Here is a 21,229-nt window from a genome sequence, read left to right on the forward strand (position 1 = left end):
GAGGGTCCGGATGTCCAGAATTACAAAGTCCTTGATAAGAGTTTGTGCCCTTCTGGTCGTGGTGATAGTGTCTAGCTCCTGCTTGTGATAGACACAGACGTTACGGCCTTCCCACAGGATCTGCTTGACAACATTGATGACACGCCAAACGCACTTAGCTGTGCTGGTAGTGATTCCTCCCGCAGGCCCATAGAGCACAGTCTCAGCAGTCATCTTGGCCGTGTCAGCAAACCTGTTTAGGAAGACAGAGACAGAGAGCCAGACACTGCCAGCCACATCACACTCCCAGAAGATATGGGCTGGTGTTTCTCTCTTGCGGCACTTTGCATAGGGGCATGTTTCTACTTGGGCTAGTCCCCTCCTGAACATGAACGCTCGAGTGGGGAGTGCACTGTGGACGGTGTTCCATGCTATATCCTTCTGGACATTACTGAGGCAGCTGTGAGACACATTCTCCCAGATTTTTTGGCTTTGGGTGAGGGAGAAAGTAGCTACTTTTTCAATTTCCTGGGAACCGGCAAGATATTTAGTTACAGCCTTGTATTCCCAGGAGGCCAATTTTGCTTTATCTAAGCCCAATTTATATATAGTGTCCCTTAAGGTTCTATAATACAATGGGGGGTCCCAGGAGTACGGCACGGTGTTATCAATAGTGCAGAGGCCCAAGGCCCTGAGACAGGTGGCAAAATAGAAACGATTCATGTAACATACCTTCCTGTCCAGGGCCTGGATGTTCTTGATAGTTTGCGTGAGCCCCTGCACTCGGGTGAGCTGCACAACGTCCGGGACCCCCTTACCTCCCTTCTTGTCGGCTTTACTCAGGGTGGCTCGCTTTACCCTCTCCATCTTGCTGCCCCAGATAAAGCGGTGGATAATGCGGTCCACCACTTTTTTGGTGGTCCTGTCTGGGGGAAAGATTTTTCCTACATAAGAGAGGATGGGGAACAGTATAGACTTGGTTATTAATACTCTACCCGTCATTGTTAAGGATCTTGTGCTCCATCCGCCAATCTTTTTACGGACCTGGTTAATGGCCGCCGTCCAGCTCTGGGCCCCCGAGCTATTGTTCTCGAAAATGAGGCCCAGAATCTTGATTTTGTCCTTTTTGACAGGGTACATGTCCGACAGTTCCCTATCTACCTGCCAATTTTTAGACACGTAGACTTCGCTCTTGGACTTATTAATCACTGCCCCGGTCGCCGTGCAGTACTTCTCAAGGATATTACTAATCCGAGGTACCGACGATGTGTTGGTGCAAATGAGTGACACATCGTCCATATATGCTGTTGTTTTGACCTGGACCCCGTTGGATCCAGGCAGCTGGAAACCAGTTATATTGGTATCCCTACGAATTGCCTGCAGGAGGGGTTCAATGCACACGACATATAGCAGTGGGGATAGTGGGCAACCCTGTCTGACCCCTGACTGGATAGATATTTTACCAGTCAGGTGCCTGTTCACCAAGACTCGGGTACTAATGTTTGTATATATGGTTTTAACCCACTCCCTAAGTCCAGGAGCAAATTTCATCTGGTCCATCACTTTGTACATATATTCATGGCTTACCCTATCGAACGCCTTCTCCTGGTCAAGGTTGAACAGGCAGAGGGGATGGTTCCGTTCTCTAGAATAAGCCAGAATGTCCCTTGTTAACATTAAAATATCCGTGATGGACCTCCCTGGGACGCCACAAGCCTGGTCGGGGCCAATGACCAAAGGGAGGTGTACTTGTAGCCGGAGCATCAGAGCTTTGGCTAGTATCTTGTAATCCACGCAAAGGAGGCTGATTGGGCGCCAATTCCGTAGATCTTTAACTTCCCCTTTCTTATGAAGGAGAGTAATTACACTCTCCCGCATAGAAGGGCCCAACCGCTTCTCCCTGTAGACCGCTCTGTAGACCTCCGCTAAATGGACTTTTAGCGTGTCCCAAAAAAGATGGTAATACTCACCCGGGATGCCATCTGGACCTGGCGTCTTACCGGTGTTCATGGTCTTAACCGCCTGGGTGAGCTCCTCCAGCGTGAGTTCTGGGTCCTTCTCCTCCTCCTCGTCGTCCCGCACTGAGTCAGGCTCCAACTGGCTCAGGAACCACTCTATCAGGGTGTCATCTGTAGCTTTGATGTTATACAGGTCCCTATAGAAGTTCTCTACCACTTTTTTCACTCCCTCACTATCCTCTACTATCCTCCCCCTGCTGTCGAGCATGGAGGACATCAAGTGCCGCTTCTCCCTCGTTTTCTGGAAGAAGAAGCGAGTACACTTTTCGTCTTCCTCCATTTTTTGCACTTTTGCATTGTGCATGACCTTTCGTTGTTCCTCCCTACAAAGCACTGAAAGATCTAGCTTGGTCTGGGCTATCTCGTCGCTTACAGGGAACCCCCGAAGCTGAAGCAGGCTCAGACGCTGGAGGGCAGCATTCAGGTGTTTATATTTGGCCCTCCTTTCTTTTGCTTTCCTCTTGCCTGCTGCTATGAAATAACCCTTAGTTCTCATTTTGACCATCTCCCACCACTCTATAGGGGAGTTGAATAGGTCACGCAAAGTGGTCCACTCAACAAGCCTGCTCTTATAGGCTGCAGCTATGGAGGGGTCATCGAGTAAGGAAGTGTTTAATTTCCAAACCCCTGACCCCATCTGGGAGGTCTGAGGGACCTGCAATGTTACCTGCAGGAGCCTATGGTCAGAGAAGAAGACGGCCTGGGTGTCTACTGCCGTCTTCGTAAGGGAGCTGGTATGCAGGACGAGATCTATACGGGAGAAGGAGGTCCCAGATGAGCTCACCCAGGTAAAGGGAGGCACCAGGTCCTTACCTGCATCACACAGGGAGAAATCAAATATTACGGAGGACAAAACTCTACTAGAGCGGTCGTTGCGTGGCCTGCTCCGGTCTACGTCCCTCAGAGCACAATTGAAGTCACCTGACACGATGACGGGTACGTTCCCCAGCAGGAGTGGACGCAGCTGTGGAAAAAATTGAACTCTTTCGTTTTGGTTAGTGGGTGCGTAGACATTGACCAGTCTGAGGGGAGTGTTGTTGTATGTCACATCCACGCTCAGAATTCTACCAGGTTCTACCTCCCTGCTGCTGCGGGAGGTAATAAATGGGTTTTTAAACAGGATACCTACTCCGTCGGCTCTGGCTATGTTGGAGCCCGACCAGAAGGAGTCCCCCAGGGTCCAACTCTCCTTCAGGTCCCTATAATCAGGGCTCGACGAAATACCACACTCCTGCAGAAAGATGAGATCTGCTTTCAAGTTAGCTAGATAGTTTAGTACATCAAATCTTTTTTGTGTCTCCCTGATGCTCCTGACATTAACAGACACACATATCAGGGCCATCAGGGTAGCTAACAAGAAAAGGAGTCGCTGCGTCCACCCCATAGCGACTATGATTGGGAGGTCGGGACACTCTTCCTACTCTTAGCTCTACGCTTGCTTCGAGGGGGCTTGGGCTTATTTGCAACTCCCATCACCCCTGAGAAGGTACTCACTGCTGCCTCGTCCAAGAAGGCACCGTCTTTATATGCACAGTACGTGGAGTTGTTGGGGCTATTCAACTCCCCACAAGGTAAGTCTGGTGGAACTTGCTCAGGGCCCCTCGGAACGTGTGGGTCAGCTTTGTCCTGGGGGGGGGTTATGACAGACAGCATTCTTTGGCTGTTACCGTCTGTTGAGTTGGAGCTGTTAGCAGACTTCTGGCTTACTGCGTCCAGGGGTATTCCCATGTCCTCCAGTGCTGTATCTAGGAGGACCTCTAGGGGGCCCCTGGTTTTGCCCATACAAGGGAGGGGGTCAAGGATGCTTTGAAGGGAGGCCCTTCGCTTGAAGAGGGTCATTGCTACCGAGGTACTGCTGGTCAGGGAAGGTGTTGACCCCGACCTCTCCCTCGGTGCATTAGTGAACACCTCTTCTGCGAGGTGTGCTAGGGTTTGTGCCAACGACTGGGAAGGCTGGCTGGGGATGCCCTGGCTGGCTGCTACCTGCCCACTAGGCGGCAGTGTAGCCGTCCCACTCGCCTCCGTCTCTGCCTGCGAGGGCAAGACTGGGGACTTTGTGTGGACATTAGCTGGTTTTGGATCTATGGGGGCCACCTGCAACTTGCTGTCTTTGATCCTGATCTTCTTTCTTTTCCCCCCCTCGTCTCTACCCTTTCTTTTCCCCACCCTCTGCTGGTTCTTCACTCCCTTCCCCTCCTTCTCACTCTCACTTTCACTGTCGCTTTCGCTTTCCTCCCCCACGGACTCAATCCTTATGGCGTCATAACGAGAGCCGAGGGGGAGTGCTGGCGCTGAGAGGGCCCTACTCAGGGGGGGGCCGCTGCTGGGTCCGGGCTCCCTCCCTGCCTTGTGTTCTGCATCAGAGGAGCTACTGGAGGAGCTAGTGGAGTAGCTGTTGTACTCTCTCTCTGGGCTGGGGGAAGGGGTCCTCGTAAAACGGGACATGTCTCGGGGGCGGGGGGGTGAGGGGGGTGCTGGTGATGATGGTGGTGCTGGAGTCTGGGTCTTGGATACTGTTGGTGGTGATGTGGACTGATCTTTGTTACTTGCTCCCTCTTCCTGCTCAGGCCTAGGCTTGTTCATGTTTGCCTTGCTGGCTCTGGCCATGTTGGCATAGGAAGAGGGGCAGTCCTTAAACAGGTGCCCCTTCTTTCCACACAAATTGCACTGCCTCTCTTCTCTGCAGTGGCTGGTCTCGTGGGGGGCGCCGCAGTTCCTGCACTTAACTACAGTACATGCGGCCGCCAGGTGTCCTAATTCCCCACATTTCCTGCAGAGTTTTGGCATCCCATTATAGAATACCAGCCCTCTGTTGGGCCCTAACACTATGGAGTTTGGAATGTGGCGGACGCCTCCAATGCCCGATGGATCAACATTAAGGCGTACCAGCCACTTTCTGGCTCCTGTCCAAACCCCATCTTCGTCTGTAATTTTCCTCCCTTCTGATGACACCCTCCCATAGCGGTTAAGCCATGTTGTAATATCATAGTCGCTAACAGCCTCATTGAAAAATTGGACAGTAACAACTTTCATTTCTCTGTCTGTCAGTGCATCCACACAAAATTCTTTGTATGGAGCGAGATATTTATTCTCCCCCCAAAAGAACCACATTTCTTGTAACTTTTGGGGGTTCCTAAAACTGACCTCAAACACTTCCTTAAGCCCTGGCAATTTCACCAAACAATTCAAGTCAGAAGGGGAAAAACCCATACCCCTCTGAAGAATGGTCCGGCTGAACTCCAGTCTCGTCAGTCCTGGTTCCGTTTCATCTTGCTTGTTTCTTGTGAAGCGCACCGCATTGTGCCTCCTGGTCTCCTGGGTTGGCCGGAACGCCATCCTTCAGCTGGCTCCTCCGATTGGGGTGGGAGAAGCCTCTGGACGTCCGGGTTGTCTCTCTCTGCGGAAAAGAGACAACGTAAGCAGCAAATCTTGGGCAGTTGAAGGAACTATTACTTTAGTCCCTGAGGAGATGGTCGCCTCGCAAGAGGGACCCCCTCCCCAGGTGAACGGTGTCCTTCCCTGGCGGAGTAGGGGGCGCTGCTTGGCACCGAGACCACGTAGGAAGAATCGTGGCTGTGACGCCTCCTCGGGGTCCGGGGCCGCCCTCTGCTCCTCCCAGATGGCGCCCTCTGCTGGGCGCCTGCTGCTCTCTCGTTCTGGATCTCGATTACAATCAAGGGCTGGGGATGAGGTCGTCTAGGTCATCAAAGGGTCCTCAAAGGTCGTCTGGATGGTAGGTCCTCCTTCTCTCTAACTCCAGGAACGTCTGGAAAAGCCGGAACCGCCTGAAAAAGAAAAAAACTGGAACCGCCTGAAAAAGAAAACACTGCTCTCAACAGTCAACAAAATCTTGAAAGACCCTCGGCCTGGATTGGGCAAGCCAAAACCAGACTGAGCATTAGTCTTCCAAAAAGTTGCCGAGCTGAAGAAAGCCAGTCAAAAATAAAAAAAATTCTGTTCCTCCTCACCCGAACAAACCTCTCACAGACCCTCGGAGGGAGCGGGCAATGCCACTACCCTCTAAGCCTTAGTCTTAGAAAGATTTATTCGAACTGAAGAGAAACCAGAGTGTATTGACTGACTTCATAAGAAGTACTGATCAATGCGAGGCCCTTGTCCCTTCTCCCTCAAGCATTTCATTCTCCCTTGATGAATCTTCAAACCCCTGACCGTTGTCGCCTTGCTCCAGCCGCAGACACAAACCTGGAGTTCCACGTCTTTGTTAACTGCAGATCTTGAAGTAGTCTTTTGTGAAGTACTCTCCATACTCATATCCGTTTCCGTTCCTAAGTCGTTAACCGTGTTGTCCAACGTTGAGTCATCTTCCGCCCCCGCTCTCGCAGACTCTAGGGATATTTTTCTCTTTAATTTCTTAGAAGCCTTGGGTGGGTGTCTCCAGCATCCTGTAAATACAGAGCTGGATGCTGGAAAAAGTATTTGCCCCCCGTCTGATTTTCTGCATTTTTGCACATTTTTCACATTGTATTTGGTCAGATTTTTTTGTGGGTTGTAGTAGTATATAGAGGGAGTCTGAGAGAAAAAATGACACCAAATTTTGGCGCTTCTTTCATTTGTTTGGTGTGCAAGGTAATCAAACATGCAATCTTCAGGTGTGAAAAAGTTATTGCCCCCCCCCCTTAGTTAACTCAACCCAATTAAAGGGATAATTAGGGTCAGCTGTTTGAGTACTTTGGTTAACAACCAGGCCTGATTTGGGCCAGCCCTGCCCAATATAAATCCGGCTAAATTTGGCCCTTACCATCAGAGTGAAGTTGTCAGCACAAAGGTTCTAGAGGCACATCATACCACGAACAAAAGAAATTCCTGAAGACCTCCGGAAAAAAGTTGTTGATGCCTATCAGTCTGGAAAGGGTTACAAAGCCATTTCTAAGGCTCTGGGGCTCCACCGAACCACAGTCAGAGCCATATTGTCCAAATGGAGAAAGTTTGGGACAGTAGTGAATCTTCCCAGGAGTGGCCGTCCTGCCAAAATCTCTCCAAGAGCAAGGCGTAAAATCGTCCTGGAAGTCACAAAGAACCCTAGAACAACATCCAGGGATATGCAGGCCTCTCTCGCCTCAGCTAAGGTCAGTGTTCATGACTCCACCATCAGAAAGACACTGGGCAAAAATGGGATTCATGGCAGAGTAGCAAGGTGGAAAACATTGCTCACTAAGAAGAACATGAATGTTTGTCTCAAGTTTGCCAAAAAGCACCTGGATGATCCTCAAGAGTTCTGGAACAATGTTCTATGGACAGATGAGTCAAAAGTGGAACTTTGTGGCCGACATGGGCCCCGTTATGTCTGGCGAAAACCAAACACTGCATTCCACAGTAAGAACCTCCTACCAACGGTTAAGCATGGTGGTGGTAGTGTCATGGTTTGGGGATACTTTGCTGCATCAGGACCTGGACGCCTTGCCACCATTGAAGGAACCATGAATTCTGCTCTGTATCAGAGAATTCTACAGGAGAATGTCAGGCCATCCGTCCGTGAGCTGAAGCTGAAGCTGAAGCGCAGCAAGTCTACATCAGAATGCTTGAAGAACAAGAAATTTAAAGTTTTGGAATGGCCTAGTCAAAAACCAGACATAAACCCCATTGAGATGTTGTGGCAGGACCTGAAACGAGCAGTTCATGCTCGAAAACCCACAAATGTCACTGAGTTGAAGCAGTTCTGCATGGAGGAGTGGGCCAAAATTTCTCCACGGTGCTGTGAGAGACTAATCAATACCTACAGGAAGCGTTTGGTTGCAGTTATTGCTGCTAAAGGTGGCGTAACCAGTTATTGAGTCTAAGGGGGCGATTACTTTTTCACACGGGGGCATTGGGTGTTGCATAACTTTCTTTAATAAATAAATGAAATATGTATCAATTTTTTGTGTTATTTGTTCACTCAAGGTCCCTTTTATCTAATATTAGGTTTTGGTAGAAGATCTGATAACATTCAGTGTCAAAAATATGCAAAAATGCAGAAGATCAGACAGGGGGCAAATGCTTTTTCACGACCCTATTTATATATATATATAAAGGTAGGGCGCTCACCTCTCCATTTAGATGGCATGTGCCAACAACCCCTAAGAAGAAGAAAGACAGAGATGCCTCTACAATCCCCAGACTCTGACACCCTCAATAACTTGTGCTAAAGAATGTCTGTACCAAGTTCCGGGACAGACGAGCATTTCTCCAGGTCTATGCTGACTGTGCATATGGACTCTAAGACCCCATTTCCACTGCCATACCCGACCCGTGAAAGACCCGTTTCCACTGTGCATTTTGGGGTGCAGATACTGAACCGAGCTGTAAACTACGACCCGGCAAGATATCCGAGCGTGGGCCCGGTCCGAAGCAGGCTGTGCGCGGGGCACCAGAGTCAAGCCGTGCCGTATAATCAGGCCGTGTTCAGAATGTCTACATGGAGTGTTTGAAGGATTTATTATTATTCTATTAGGTGCTGTATGGAAGGTATTTGATAAGGTTTTGTGTGCTTAGTTTTGCACGCTAAGTTTATGAATTGATATTATCTTGTATCCTGAGTTTTTCTATGTATTATCGTGATGCGTGTGCTATTTGAAATGTATTTGAGCGTGATTGATTATTTTGTTTGATTTGTTTAGCGAGATGGTGAGCTCCCATCAGCCCAGCCCTTTTCTCTCACTTGAGTTCTATCGTTTCTGTTCTACATGGAAGCGTCATTCCAATCAGCAAGATTCATGGACTGTGACTATTAACAACTAAGCATGTTATGATCTCAGTGTTTATTTGTCCAGTAAAAACCCAAAAAAAGTTTGATATCTCTTTTTCCCACAAATTAATGGGCTTCCTCCGAAGAGAAAACCTGCTGGACAAATACTAAAAGAGCTAAAAATCCATTTAGCAAAGAAGCCGAGGTCCCGTCCACCCTTCTAAACTTGAGCCATATTGAAGTTCTGGTGACCAAATAATAAATCAATACCGCGCGCACACCCGCATTCTACACACGAGAACAAACCGGTTAATGCGCGCGCTCGTGTTCTGCGAAGAGTAACTGATTAATAAAATAAGAGACCCGTTTACCATGAAGTCTGATATGCAAATTTATTACCCATTTCAGCCAATCGCGTCGCTTTGTTGTTCGTCACTAAAAATGCTCACAATTAACCATTTTTATGCGATTTAAGTTTTGATTCAGGGGCGATTTTAAAAGGAATTAATGCAATTTTCAAAATAACTTTACAATGACATAAAACTGTGGATAAATACATCAATTAAACTGTCAGTCAAAATAAAAGCGAAACTGCTGATAAGACACGAATACAGTTGTCACAAAAGTAGCCTTTTTCGTGCCTTCTTGGTATAAATATGCATACGGTGTATATATATATATATATATATATATATATATATATATATATATATATATATAAAGAAAGAAACACACGGACTAATACACTGTGGTATCGAAAAGTTAATATTAAATTAGACTGGGTCTGTAAATAAATAACTGAAACAGAGCAGCGAGTTCTTCGATACGATTTGCCTCTGCAATTCCACTTGTAAGCAGCAGGCGACGCTGCGCGGTTCTCTGTTGAAATCCCCATAGGAAACCGGGATAGCAAATGATATGAGCTTAACTAGAATGTTCCTTTCATACAGAAGTGAACACGATGGAGATACAGCTCTAGTTCTGAATACAGGAAAACCACGCGGGACAACAATGCAACATTTCACCGACAACATAGAAAAAAACATGTCATTCATTTAAGAGGCGCAGTTCTCATCTCAACCAACAGACGCGAAATACTGTTTCCCTGTTGTACTCGGTTTGATTAAATGCTGGCGTTATTTAAATACAGCACAGTTGCACAGCTGTGTTTATATCATATATTTATTGGAAGATTAAAATGAAACAATCTCTCAAGACTGGCCAGGTCCCAAACTAAATCAGAAAAGAGACACAGACAGCTCCAGACACACAGACAAGGCTCAAGCACACAGGAAAGCACAGGAACACACACACACACACACACACACACAGCCCCAGACACACACACACACACACACACACACACACACACACACACACACACACACACACACACACATCCTCAGAAACACACAGGGGACCACACACAACCCCAAACAGACACACACTCACACACACACACACTCACACACACACACACACACACACACACACGGGACCACACACAGCCCAAAACACATACACACACACACACACACACATCCTCAGAAACACACAGGGGACCACACACAACCCCAAACAGACACACACTCACACACACACACACACACACACACACAGCCCAAAACACACACACACACACACACACACACACAATCCTCAGAAACACACACGGGACCACACACAGCCCCAAATACACACACACACACAGCCCAAAACACACACACACACACACACACACACACAGCCCAAAACACATACACACACACACACACAGACACACACACACACAGCCCAAAACACTTACACACAACACACACACTCACACGCAGCCCCAGACACACACACAACCCCAGACACACAGACACACACAGCCCCAAACACAGACACAGCCCCAGACACACAGACAGACACACACAGCCCCAAACACACACACAGCCCCAGACACACACAAAGACACACAGACATACAGACAGACACACATACAGCCCCAGACACACGGACAGACACACAGACACAGCCCCAATCACACACACAGGCCAGGACACACACACAGACACACAGACAGACACACACACAGCCCCAGACACATACAGATAGGCACACACACAGCCCCAAAGACACTATTGAGGCACACACACAGCCCCAAACACTCTATTAGTGGGTATACACTATATAGGACAGACAGGCAGGACAGAAGAGGCAGAGGGGTAGCATGATACATAAGAAATAGACTTGAAGCCCAGGTGTTAAATCAGGACAAAGAAAACAATGCAGAATCAATATGGGTCAGAATAATGGACACAAATTCAAAGGGCATAATAATAGGAGCATGCTATAGACTGCCAAATTCAGACGCTGAGCAAAATAATCTGTTATACAATGACATTCGAAATGCGTGTAGAAAAGGAGAAGCCATACTAATGGGGGATTTCAACTTCCCCGTATAAAATGGGAGAACCCGGTGGGGAGCACGACGGACGAAATTGAAATGGTGGAAATGACAAATGACTGCTTCCTAACACAATTTGTTAAGGCACTGACTAGAGGGGAGGCATGCCTTGATTTAGTCTTTTCAAACAACGAAGACAGAAACTCTAAAACAGAGGTCAGAGAGCCATTGGCAAACTCAGACCACAACATAGTCTCATTTGAAGTATTTTTTAAAACCCCAAAAGTAACGACTAAAGCTAAGGTTTACAATTTTAGAAAAGCAAACTATGAAGGTATGAAACAGAGACTAACAGAAGTAGATTGGAGTAAAATAGAGAAAACATCCACAGAAAAAGGATGGCTGTTTTTAAAAATGTAGTACTAGAGACGCAAAACAATTACATCCCAAAAGTAGACAAATCTACATCTAAAACAAAATGGCCCAAATGGTTTAATAGATCAATTAAAAAAAAATTCAGCAAAAAAGGCACTTTACAGAGCGTTTAAAAGGGACCAAAAACAAAGTACACAGAAAGAGTACTTGGAACTGCAAACACAAGTCAAAAAGGAAGTTAGAAAGGCCAAGAGAGAGATAGAAATCAATATTGCTAAGGGGGCTAAAACCAATTCCAAAATGTTTTTCCAATATTATAACAGCAAGGGAACATTCAAAGAGGAGGTTAAATGTCTGAGACACAAATGGCAAAATCATAGATGAACACACACACATCCTCAGAAACACACACGGGACCACACACAGCCCCAAATACACACACACACACAGCCCAAAACACACACACACACAGACACACACACACACACACACAGCCCAAAACACACACACACACACACACACACACACACACACACACTCACACGCAGCCCCAGACACACACACAACCCCAGACACACAGACACACAGACACACACACCCCAAACACAGACACAGCCCCAGACACACAGACAGACACACACAGCCCCAAACACACACACAGCCCCAGACACACACAAAGACACACAGACATACAGACAGACACACACACAGCCCCAGACACACGGACAGACACACAGACACAGACACAGCCCCAATCACACACACATATAAAATAGCAAATATATTAAATGATTACTTTTCACAGGTTTTTACAAAGGAGGACACGGACAACATGCCCCACATGTCGACCTGTTCCTATCCAATTTTAAATAACTTTAGCATAACAGAGGCAGAAGTGTTAAAGGGACTAGGAGCTCTTAAAATAAACAGATCCCCTGGGCCGGATGAGATCCTCCCAATAGTACTCAAAGAAATGAAAGAAGTTATTTACAAACCGCTAACCAAGATCATGCAACAGTCTCATGACACAGGGGTTGTACCGACAGACTGGAAAATAGCAAACATAATACCGATCCACAAAAAGGGAGACAAAACCGAACCAGGTAACTACAGACCAGTAAGCCTGACTTCTATTATATGTAAACTTATGGAAACTATAATAAGTTCCAAAATGGAAAATTACCTATATGGTAACAATATCCTGGGAGACAGTCAGCATGGTTTTAGGAAAGGGAGATCGTGTCTAACTAACCTGCTTGACTTTTTTGAGGATGCAACATTGAAAATGGATAACTGCAAAGCATACGACATGGTTTATTTAGATTTCCGGAAAGCTTTTGAGAAAGTCCCGCATAAAAGATTAATTCTCAAACTGAACGCAGTAGGGATTCAAGGAAATGCATGCACATGGATTAGGGAGTGGTTAACATGTAGAAAACAGAAAGTACTGATTAGAGGAGAAACCTCAAAATGGAGTGAGGTAACCAGTGGTGTACCACAGGGATCAGTTTTAGGTCCTCTGCTATTCCTAATCTACATTAATGATTTAGATTCTGGTATAGTAAGCAAACTCGTTAAATTTGCAGACGACACAAAAATAGGAGGAGTGGCAAACACTGTTGCAGCAGCAAAGGTCATTCAAAATGATCTAGACAGCATTCAGAACTGGGCAGACACATGGCAAATGAAATTTAATAGAGAAAAGTGTAAAGTATTGCACGCAGGCAATAAAAATGTGCATTATAAATATCATATGGGAGATACTGAAATTGAAGAAGGGAACTATGAAAGAAACCCAGGAGTTTATGTTGACTCAGAAATGTCTTCATCTAGACAATGTGGGGAAGCTATAAAAAAGGCCAACAAGATGCTCGGATATATTGTGAGAAGTGTTGAATTTAAATCAAGGGAAGTAATGTTAAAACTTTACAATGCATGAGTAAGACCTCACCTAGAATATTGTGTTCAGTTCTGGTCACCTCGTTACAAAAAGGATATTGCTGCTCTAGAAAGAAGAGCAATCAGAATTATCCCAGGTTTAAAAGGCATGTCGTATGCAGACAGGCTAAAAGAATTGAATCTATTCAGTCTTGAACAAAGAAGACAACGCAGTGATCTGATTCAAAGATTCAAAATCCTAAAAGGTATAGACAATGTCGACCCAGGGGACTTCTTTGACCTGAAAAAAGAAACAAGGACCAGGGGTCACAAATGGAGATTAGATAAAGGGGCATTCAGAACAGAAAATAGGAGGCACTTTTTTACACAGAGAATTGTGAGGGTTTGGAACCAACTCCCCAGTAATGTTGTTGAAGCCGACACCCTGGGATCCTTCAAGAAGCTGCTTGATAAGATTCTGGGATCAATAAGCTACTAACAACCAAACGAGCAAGATGGGCTGAATGGCCTCCTCTTGTTTGTAAACTTTCTTATGTTCTTATGTTCACACAGCCCCAGACACACAGACACACAGACAGACACTGTGAAGGGTTTTAGTCCTTCGGGTTCTTTTTCAGCACTTTAAATGACCCAGCCACACACAAAACTTGATTTTTAAAAGCGCTGTTGCGCTATTTTTTTAATAGTCACAAAAACCAAAATAAACAAAACATTTAGCTCTTTACGAGCACTAACTAGACAGGCAGGTCCCTGACTCACTCGCAGGACGGCTAAACCGTTTACCTGCCAAACACCTTAACAAAAACCACACAGGTTTAATGCAGCATACTTTGTTACCTCACGACTGCCAGGAAGCAGAGCACTCCTTTCTGCCTCCTTCTCCTTAGCAGCCTAGAGCAGACTGACTGCTCTCCTTATAAACCCTGCACCTGGCTCTAATTTACAATCCTAGCCAGGTGCAGGTGATAATTAACAATAAAACAATTAACAGAAAAACAATTAAACAATAAGCAAATTAACAAAATGTGCATATGCACATGTTTTCTGCAAGGAGGAGATTAACCCCCTCCCTGCTGTGTTACAACACACACACAGCGGCACACACACAGCCCCAAATACACACACAGTCCCAAACACACACACACAGCCCCATACAAACACACATACCCAGACATACAGACAGACACACAGGCACACAGGAATAGCCACGATTGAGAGGGAAACAGTTCCTGCATCGCTGTCAAGGCCTGGGTCTGTACATAGTCAACGGCAGGACCAGGGTGGGACTCTGTCTGGGGAGATTCACCTACAGCTCAGCTCTAGATAGCAGTGCGTTAGATTATGCCATAACTGACACAGACACAAAAAATATGAATGCATTTATAGTAAACAGACTGCCTTCTCTGACCACAGTCACCTAACCTTATCCTTAAAAAGGTCAGAGCAGCCCACCACAGACCTGAACCCTCCCGAAAAACTGGTCCCCCTGCGACCCGATTGCAAATGGACCCAGTCAAGCACTGCAGACTAGCAGAGAGCACAAACCAGTGACGAGGTTGGAAGTATGCTAAACAGCTTCCAACAAAACGTTACCAAAATAACAAAAAAGAGGCACATTTAGCTGCTGAAAATGTAAATAGTATTTTTGAGAAATTGGCAAAAAAAATCTAATCTATGCAAAATATCAAAGAAAAAAAAAATATCAAAAAACCCTCCCAAAGAGAAATGGTTTGACAGTGAATGGAGCTCAGCTAGGAAACACCTGAGACGGCTGTCAAACCAAAAACACACCAGGAGTCACGCCTCAACTACTGCACTGCACTAAAGCAGTACAAACACCTCCTGAGCAAGAAAAAACAAGACAGCATGTCCAAAAAACAGACCCAAACTGAGGAACCAATTGATCAAAACTCCTTGTGGGAATTATGGAAAAAATGAACACTAAAAAACTTAAAAGATTTGGCAATCCAAAATGGCAATATATAGAAAAACTATTTTGAAAACCTTTAAACAAAAATCTAAATTCTGAACAAATTTCAACCCTAAAAAAATTAAAAGCACAAACAATAAAATACAAGCAGAACCCGTTCGACTCACCAGTAACAATGCAGGAACTAAAGGAGAAACTTCAGGCCCTCGAACCTAGGAAAGCCTGTGGCACAGATAACATCAGCAATGAGATGCTGAAACAGAGCAACCCTGCAATGCAGGAGGCCCTGCTTCAGCTTCTTAATTTAGTCCTGGGTGCTGGGTGTGTTCCTGAGATCTGGAATCAAGGACTGATTACCCCTATCTATAAAAGTGGAGACAAATTCAACCCCAGTAACTACCGAGGCATCTGTGTGAGCAGTAAGCTGGTGTAGGGGGTAAAGTATATGAAATAATAAATTCAATGTATTCAGAAAATAAATGTGGTATGAAAATTGAAAACAAAAGGACAGAATTCTTCTCACAGGGGCGTGGGGTGTGACAGGGCTGCAGCTTGAGTCCAACACTGTTCAATATTTATATCAATGAGCTAGCTACAGTGCTGGAGCAGTCTGCTGTCCCTGGCCTCACTCTCCACGATACAGAAATTAAATTCCTGCTCTACAGAGATGACCTGGTCCTGCTGTTTACCACATAGCAGGGGCTGCAGCAGAGCCTGGCACTGCTAGAGCAGTACTGTCAGAAATAGGCACGGACGGTCAATCTGGACCAGAGTTATGGTCTTCCAGAAGAAATCCAGATCTCAGGCAAACAGGTACTGCTTCACTGGGCAACACCGTATGAGATCACAGCACCAACTACAATTACCTGGGTCTGATCATCAGTGCTTCAGGGAGTTTCAGCCTGGCTAGAAATGCATTCAAAGAAAAAGCACGTCAGGCTTTCTATCTATAAAGACTCGATTTGGCAAGACCAAGATACCAATACAAATTTTGCTCAAAACTCCGTCATACAACCAATCCTGCTATACAGTAGTGAAGTGTGGGGACCCCTCATAAACCACAAAAACAAAAACTGGGACTAAAGCCCAACAGAAATCCTACAATTGGAATTTTGCAAAAATATCCTGCAGGTTCACAGAAATGCCCTCAATAACACCTGCGGGGCTGAGCTGGGACTGTTCCCCCTTCTAATCCCTATTCAGAAGAGAGAAGCCAAGTTCTGGTTCCACTTAAAACATGCAGACCAGGACTCCTATAAATATGAGGCCCTACTGAGCAACCAGCTCTCCTAGACAAGGACCCCCTGGTCCAACTGGTTTTGAGGCTCACAGAACCAAGCCACACTCAAACCAGTGAGCCTCAGATACAAGCCACTCACAAAAAAAAATCCAAGAACAATAATTCAAAAAAATTGACCTTAATTTGAAGAACAAATTCACTGAAAATGTGCTGTTCTCTTCTGCTCAGAGATGGGTCATGTTTAGTAATGTTTATTTGTTATATTATAAAAACAATGACATCGTGCAGAATACAATAAACACATTCTTTAAACAAATTGACAAATCTCTAAAAAGTAAATACATTGAATATTAGAAAAATGATATTATATCCAAAAACAAACTAGAATGTTATCGGGCCCTAAACTGAGAAATTCAATTGGCAGATTACCTAATCATAGTTAAAAACACTAAGGAAAGACAAACGTTAATTCAATACAGACTCGGCGACCACAGCCTGGCCATCGAAACCGGCTGGCACAGAGAGCACAGGCTGTGCCTCCACTGTGAATCAGGAGAGATAGAAGCAGAGATGCATTTCCTGCTGTCCTGCTCTAAATACAAAGAAACAAGGGAAAAATATCTAGTGCCAAATGTTATACTCCTTCCTGACACTGAAAGATTACCAATCCTTCTAGGAGAGGAGAAGCAGACGCCTGAACTGGTGTGTCACACCCTGAGGGACAGCAGATAGAACAGGGAGGGAGGGGTGATCATATCCATGAACAAAGAATGGAAAAAGGAGAATCGCTGTGTTTGTAAATATGAGAGGGGGGGTAATGTTGGGTTTCTGAATGTGGGAGGGGGGATTGAGTTGTTGTGTTTTTTTAATGCACTTTTTCTCCTCTTTCACTGAGGCATTCATTTTCTATATTGTAACACACTACGCTTTAGCAATTCTCATGTCATGCCAATGCTGAGAGAGAGAGAGAAAGAGCGAGAGAAAGAGAGGAGAGAGAGAGGGGGGGAGAGGAGAGAGAGAGAAAGAGAGGAGAGAGAGAGAAAGAGAGAGAAAGAGAGAGAGAAAAAGAGAGAGAAAGAGAGGAGAGAGAGAGGAGAGAGAGAGAAAGAGAGAGAGAGGAGAGAGAGAAAGAGAGAGAGAGAAAGAGAAGAGAGAACACAGAGAGAGAGAGCAGGGGGGGGTGGAGGGAGCGAGGGGGCAGTGTGATTGGTTGTCTGGTTACCTGTGGTGGGTGGCGGCTTGTTGTCTCGGAAACGGTGCTGTGTAACAGGCAGACAAAAGGGGAAGTCTGAAGTTCAAAGCCCAAATTGAGTAAGGAGAGAGAGAGGGAGTGGCTATGTTATATATTACAGATACAGGCTGTGAGAGAATGGCTATGTTATATATTACAGATACAGGCTGTGAGAGAATGGCTATGTTATATATTACAGATACAGGCTGTGAGAGAATGGCTATGTTATATATTACAGATACAGGCTGTGAGAGAGTGGCTATGTTATATATTACAGATACAGGCTGTAGGAGAGATAATCCATAAGATTTTAGTTTTGAATGGCTCTAACACAATTTAATAAATACCATGCTGAAATAAAAATATGTGAATACAATAGTAAAAGCTGGTGGACGATTTAACAAAAGTATTGTTTTAGACCTGGATACAAATTAGGGCTGAAAACTGGAAAAATCCGAGGCAGCTTCCCACAGACTTCTGTTAACCCTGATCCTAACCAAATCCACTATTCTGAATGGGCATGCCATTAAGAGCATTGAAATGAATTGAACTAAATTCAGTTAAGAGAGGGGGAGAGAGGGAGAGAGGAAGAGAGGGGGAGAGAGGGAGAGAGAGGGGTAGAATTGTACAAAGTGTCAAACCACATATCGGTCAAGTACAAATATCTGAGGAGAAATGAAGAATGAGGAGAGAGAGAGAGAGAGAGAGAGAGAGAGAGAGAGAGAGAGAGAGAGAGAGAGAGAGAGATATGAGAGAGAGAGAGAGAGAGAGAGAGAGAGAGAGAGAGAGAGGAAGTTGATTATTTTAAATTACAGGACATAGGAAAGGGAGAGATAAAACACAGGGAATAAGGCACGCACAGAGGGAGAGAGAGGGAGAGGCTGTTTAAAATTAGAAAGAGTGAAAGGAATCATTTTTAACTTTACAAAAGGGCTCGTGTCTTATAGGGGCCGGGGCAGAGAAATCCATCCAAACATATTCGCTTAGTCTGAGTGGAGTTACCTTTCCACACCTGGGAGAGACGGAGAAGGGACAGTGAGACAGTGAGACAGAAGGGAGAGAGTGAGAGTGTGAGAGAAACTTTCTGCCGCTACCGCTGGTGTAAACTGAAACAGCCCCAGGTTACGGGATTGAATGTGTTATCAGCGCGGCCGATATCAGCTAAAGATTAGTACAGTACACGCATTGTCCTGACGAGATCTGCATTGCATTGCACCGGTCACTCAGCAACTGCGCGTCTCACGCACTTCCAGTCCGGACCAACAACATGCCGTCCTGTGGGTAAGTCAGAGAAATAATTCGGTTCTCTAATTATTATTGTTTATAAAATTTAAAAATAAACACTAAGGGAGACTGCATACTGGTCACGCAACTTCGAAAACGGAAACTGGCAATTAAAAAAAAAATAAACATTTGTATCTTTAAACGGTGGGTGTGTAGTGAAATGACATTGAAAATGCAATTTAATATTACTAGACTAGACTGTACTGGAATGACATTGTAACTGCAGTTTAATATCACTAGACTAAACTGTATTAAAATGACATTGTAACTGCAGTTTAATATCACTAGACTAGACTGTATTAAGAACATAAGAAAGTTTACAAACGAGAGGTGGCGGTTCAGCCCTTCTTGCTCGTTTGGTTGTTAGTAGCTTATTGACCCCAGAATCTCATCAAGCAGCTTCTTGAAGGATCCCAGGGTGTCAGCTTCAACAACATTACTGGGGAGTTGGTTCCAGACCCTCACAATTCTCTGTGTAAAAAAGTGCCTCCTATTTTCTGTTCTGAATGCCCCTTTATCTAATCTCCATTTGTGACCCCTGGTCCTTGTTTCTTTTTTTCAGGTCAAAAAAGTCCCCTGGTTTGACATTGTCAATAACTTTTAGAATTTTGAATGCTTGAATCAGATCGCCGCGTAGTCTTCTTTGTTCAAGACTGAATAGATTCAATTCTTTTAGCCTGTCTGCATACAACATGCCTTTTAAACCCGGAATAATTCTGGTCACTCTTCTTTGCACTCTTTCTAGAGCAGCAATATCCTTTTTGTAATAAGGTGACCAGAACTGAACACAATATCCTAGATGTCTTAGTAATGCATTGTAAAGTTTTAACATTACTTCTCTTGATTTAAATTCAACACTCTTCACTATATATCCGAGCATCTTGTTGGCCTTTTTTATAGCTTCCTCACATTGTCTAGGTCTTTTTCATAGATTCCTTCTTCAATTTCAGTATCTTCCATATGATATTTATAAGTAGTGTAGCATAGTGGTTAGGGCTCTGCACTCTTGACCAGAGGGTCGTGGGTTCATTCCCAGGTGGGGGTCACTGCTGCTGTACCCTTAAGCAAGGTATTTTACCTAGATTGCTCCAGTAAAACCCCAACTGTATAAATGGGTAATTGTATGTAAAAAATAATGTGATATCTTGTAACAAATGTTAGCCTTTAGGCGTAATTCGGGGGATGCCGTAGAGGGCGCTCTCCCGCTTTGCGCTCCTTTTTCTTCTTATCCTATTTCCTTTTCTTTAGCCTGTCTTACCTTCCCTCCGTGGCATCCTGCCCGGTAGCGTCCGCGATCTCTTCCGGGTGGAAGCTGATCCCAGTTCAGCCTCATTTAGTATTTCCAGCCAATCACACAATGCAGCGCTCGCCTCGTCAATTATTAGGGCATGGCCAGCGCTGCTCCACGTATGTGTTATTGGCTGCCCCTCCTGTCTATCTCGCTCTCTTTTTCTACTTTAACCCAGCACTATTTCCGCTTCCTTGTCTGTGTTTGTTTTTTGTTGTTCGTTTCTTTCACTGCAAGCCGTTTCTCTGCTCTGCGCTCGCAAGATAGTATCAGCTATTTTCCTACCTGCTCAGTCTGCGCCGTTCAAAGCACAGTGACATTCTCAACTTGGTCTGCGTTTTCATCAGAAAGACTGTTTCAATGTCACCGCTGCACTGCAACTGTTTTACACCGGCGCCTCACAGACCATGGTTACCACGGCAACGCCTCAGCGAGTGACTACTGGGAGTGGTAAGTTGCTACCGGGACCAGGCAGCTTTAACAGGCAATGCGAGCCTGTGCCTCACGACTGCAATCTTCTGGCTCCTGCTGCTGCGCTTTTGCAACATGAGAGCTTCAACTCGCCGAATTGTGACATCTAAATACTACAGGCTCCTCTTCTAGACCTACGTTAACTTACTTATATCATCACTAACTGTTCTAAAGCAAATGCTTAATACATAGACAAGGATTGTAATCGCAATAACCAAATATATGCTACCCTGCTTCACTGAAGCCAATAGTTTCAATTCCAATCGTAACCTCTAGATGGCAGCATAACACCACAAGCTCTACATAATTTAAGATGATTTGCTATCGCTGCGAATCTGGCACTCTCCAAACTTTCTATCAATTCCTGCAGTTTGTTGTCTTTCTGAGGGATTCTCAGTACCCTCCTGCCTCAACCTCTTTTGCTACATATATTAACT

General features: G+C 45.2%; 1 protein-coding gene and 1 non-coding gene across 2 annotated transcripts in view; one reads left to right on the top strand and one right to left on the bottom strand.

Moving 5' to 3' along the window:
• Positions 1–8,811: 8,811 nt before the first annotated feature.
• On the bottom strand, positions 8,812–8,869 carry LOC131698983 (U7 small nuclear RNA). The gene has a single exon (XR_009307978.1). It is a non-coding gene; the product is annotated as a U7 small nuclear RNA (small nuclear RNA).
• A 9,723-nt stretch (positions 8,870–18,592) lies between these two features.
• The window catches only part of ptpn6 (protein tyrosine phosphatase non-receptor type 6), a 42,679-nt gene continuing 40,042 nt past the window's right edge, over positions 18,593–21,229 (top strand). Inside the window, exon 1 of the mRNA XM_058993520.1 lies at positions 18,593–19,030. Coding sequence (XP_058849503.1) covers positions 19,017–19,030 — 14 coding nt within the window. The 5' untranslated portion in view covers positions 18,593–19,016. The remainder of the gene's footprint in view (positions 19,031–21,229) is intronic.

Source organism: Acipenser ruthenus, chromosome 20, assembly GCF_902713425.1.
Source record: "Acipenser ruthenus chromosome 20, fAciRut3.2 maternal haplotype, whole genome shotgun sequence".
Taxonomy (NCBI): domain Eukaryota; kingdom Metazoa; phylum Chordata; class Actinopteri; order Acipenseriformes; family Acipenseridae; genus Acipenser; species Acipenser ruthenus.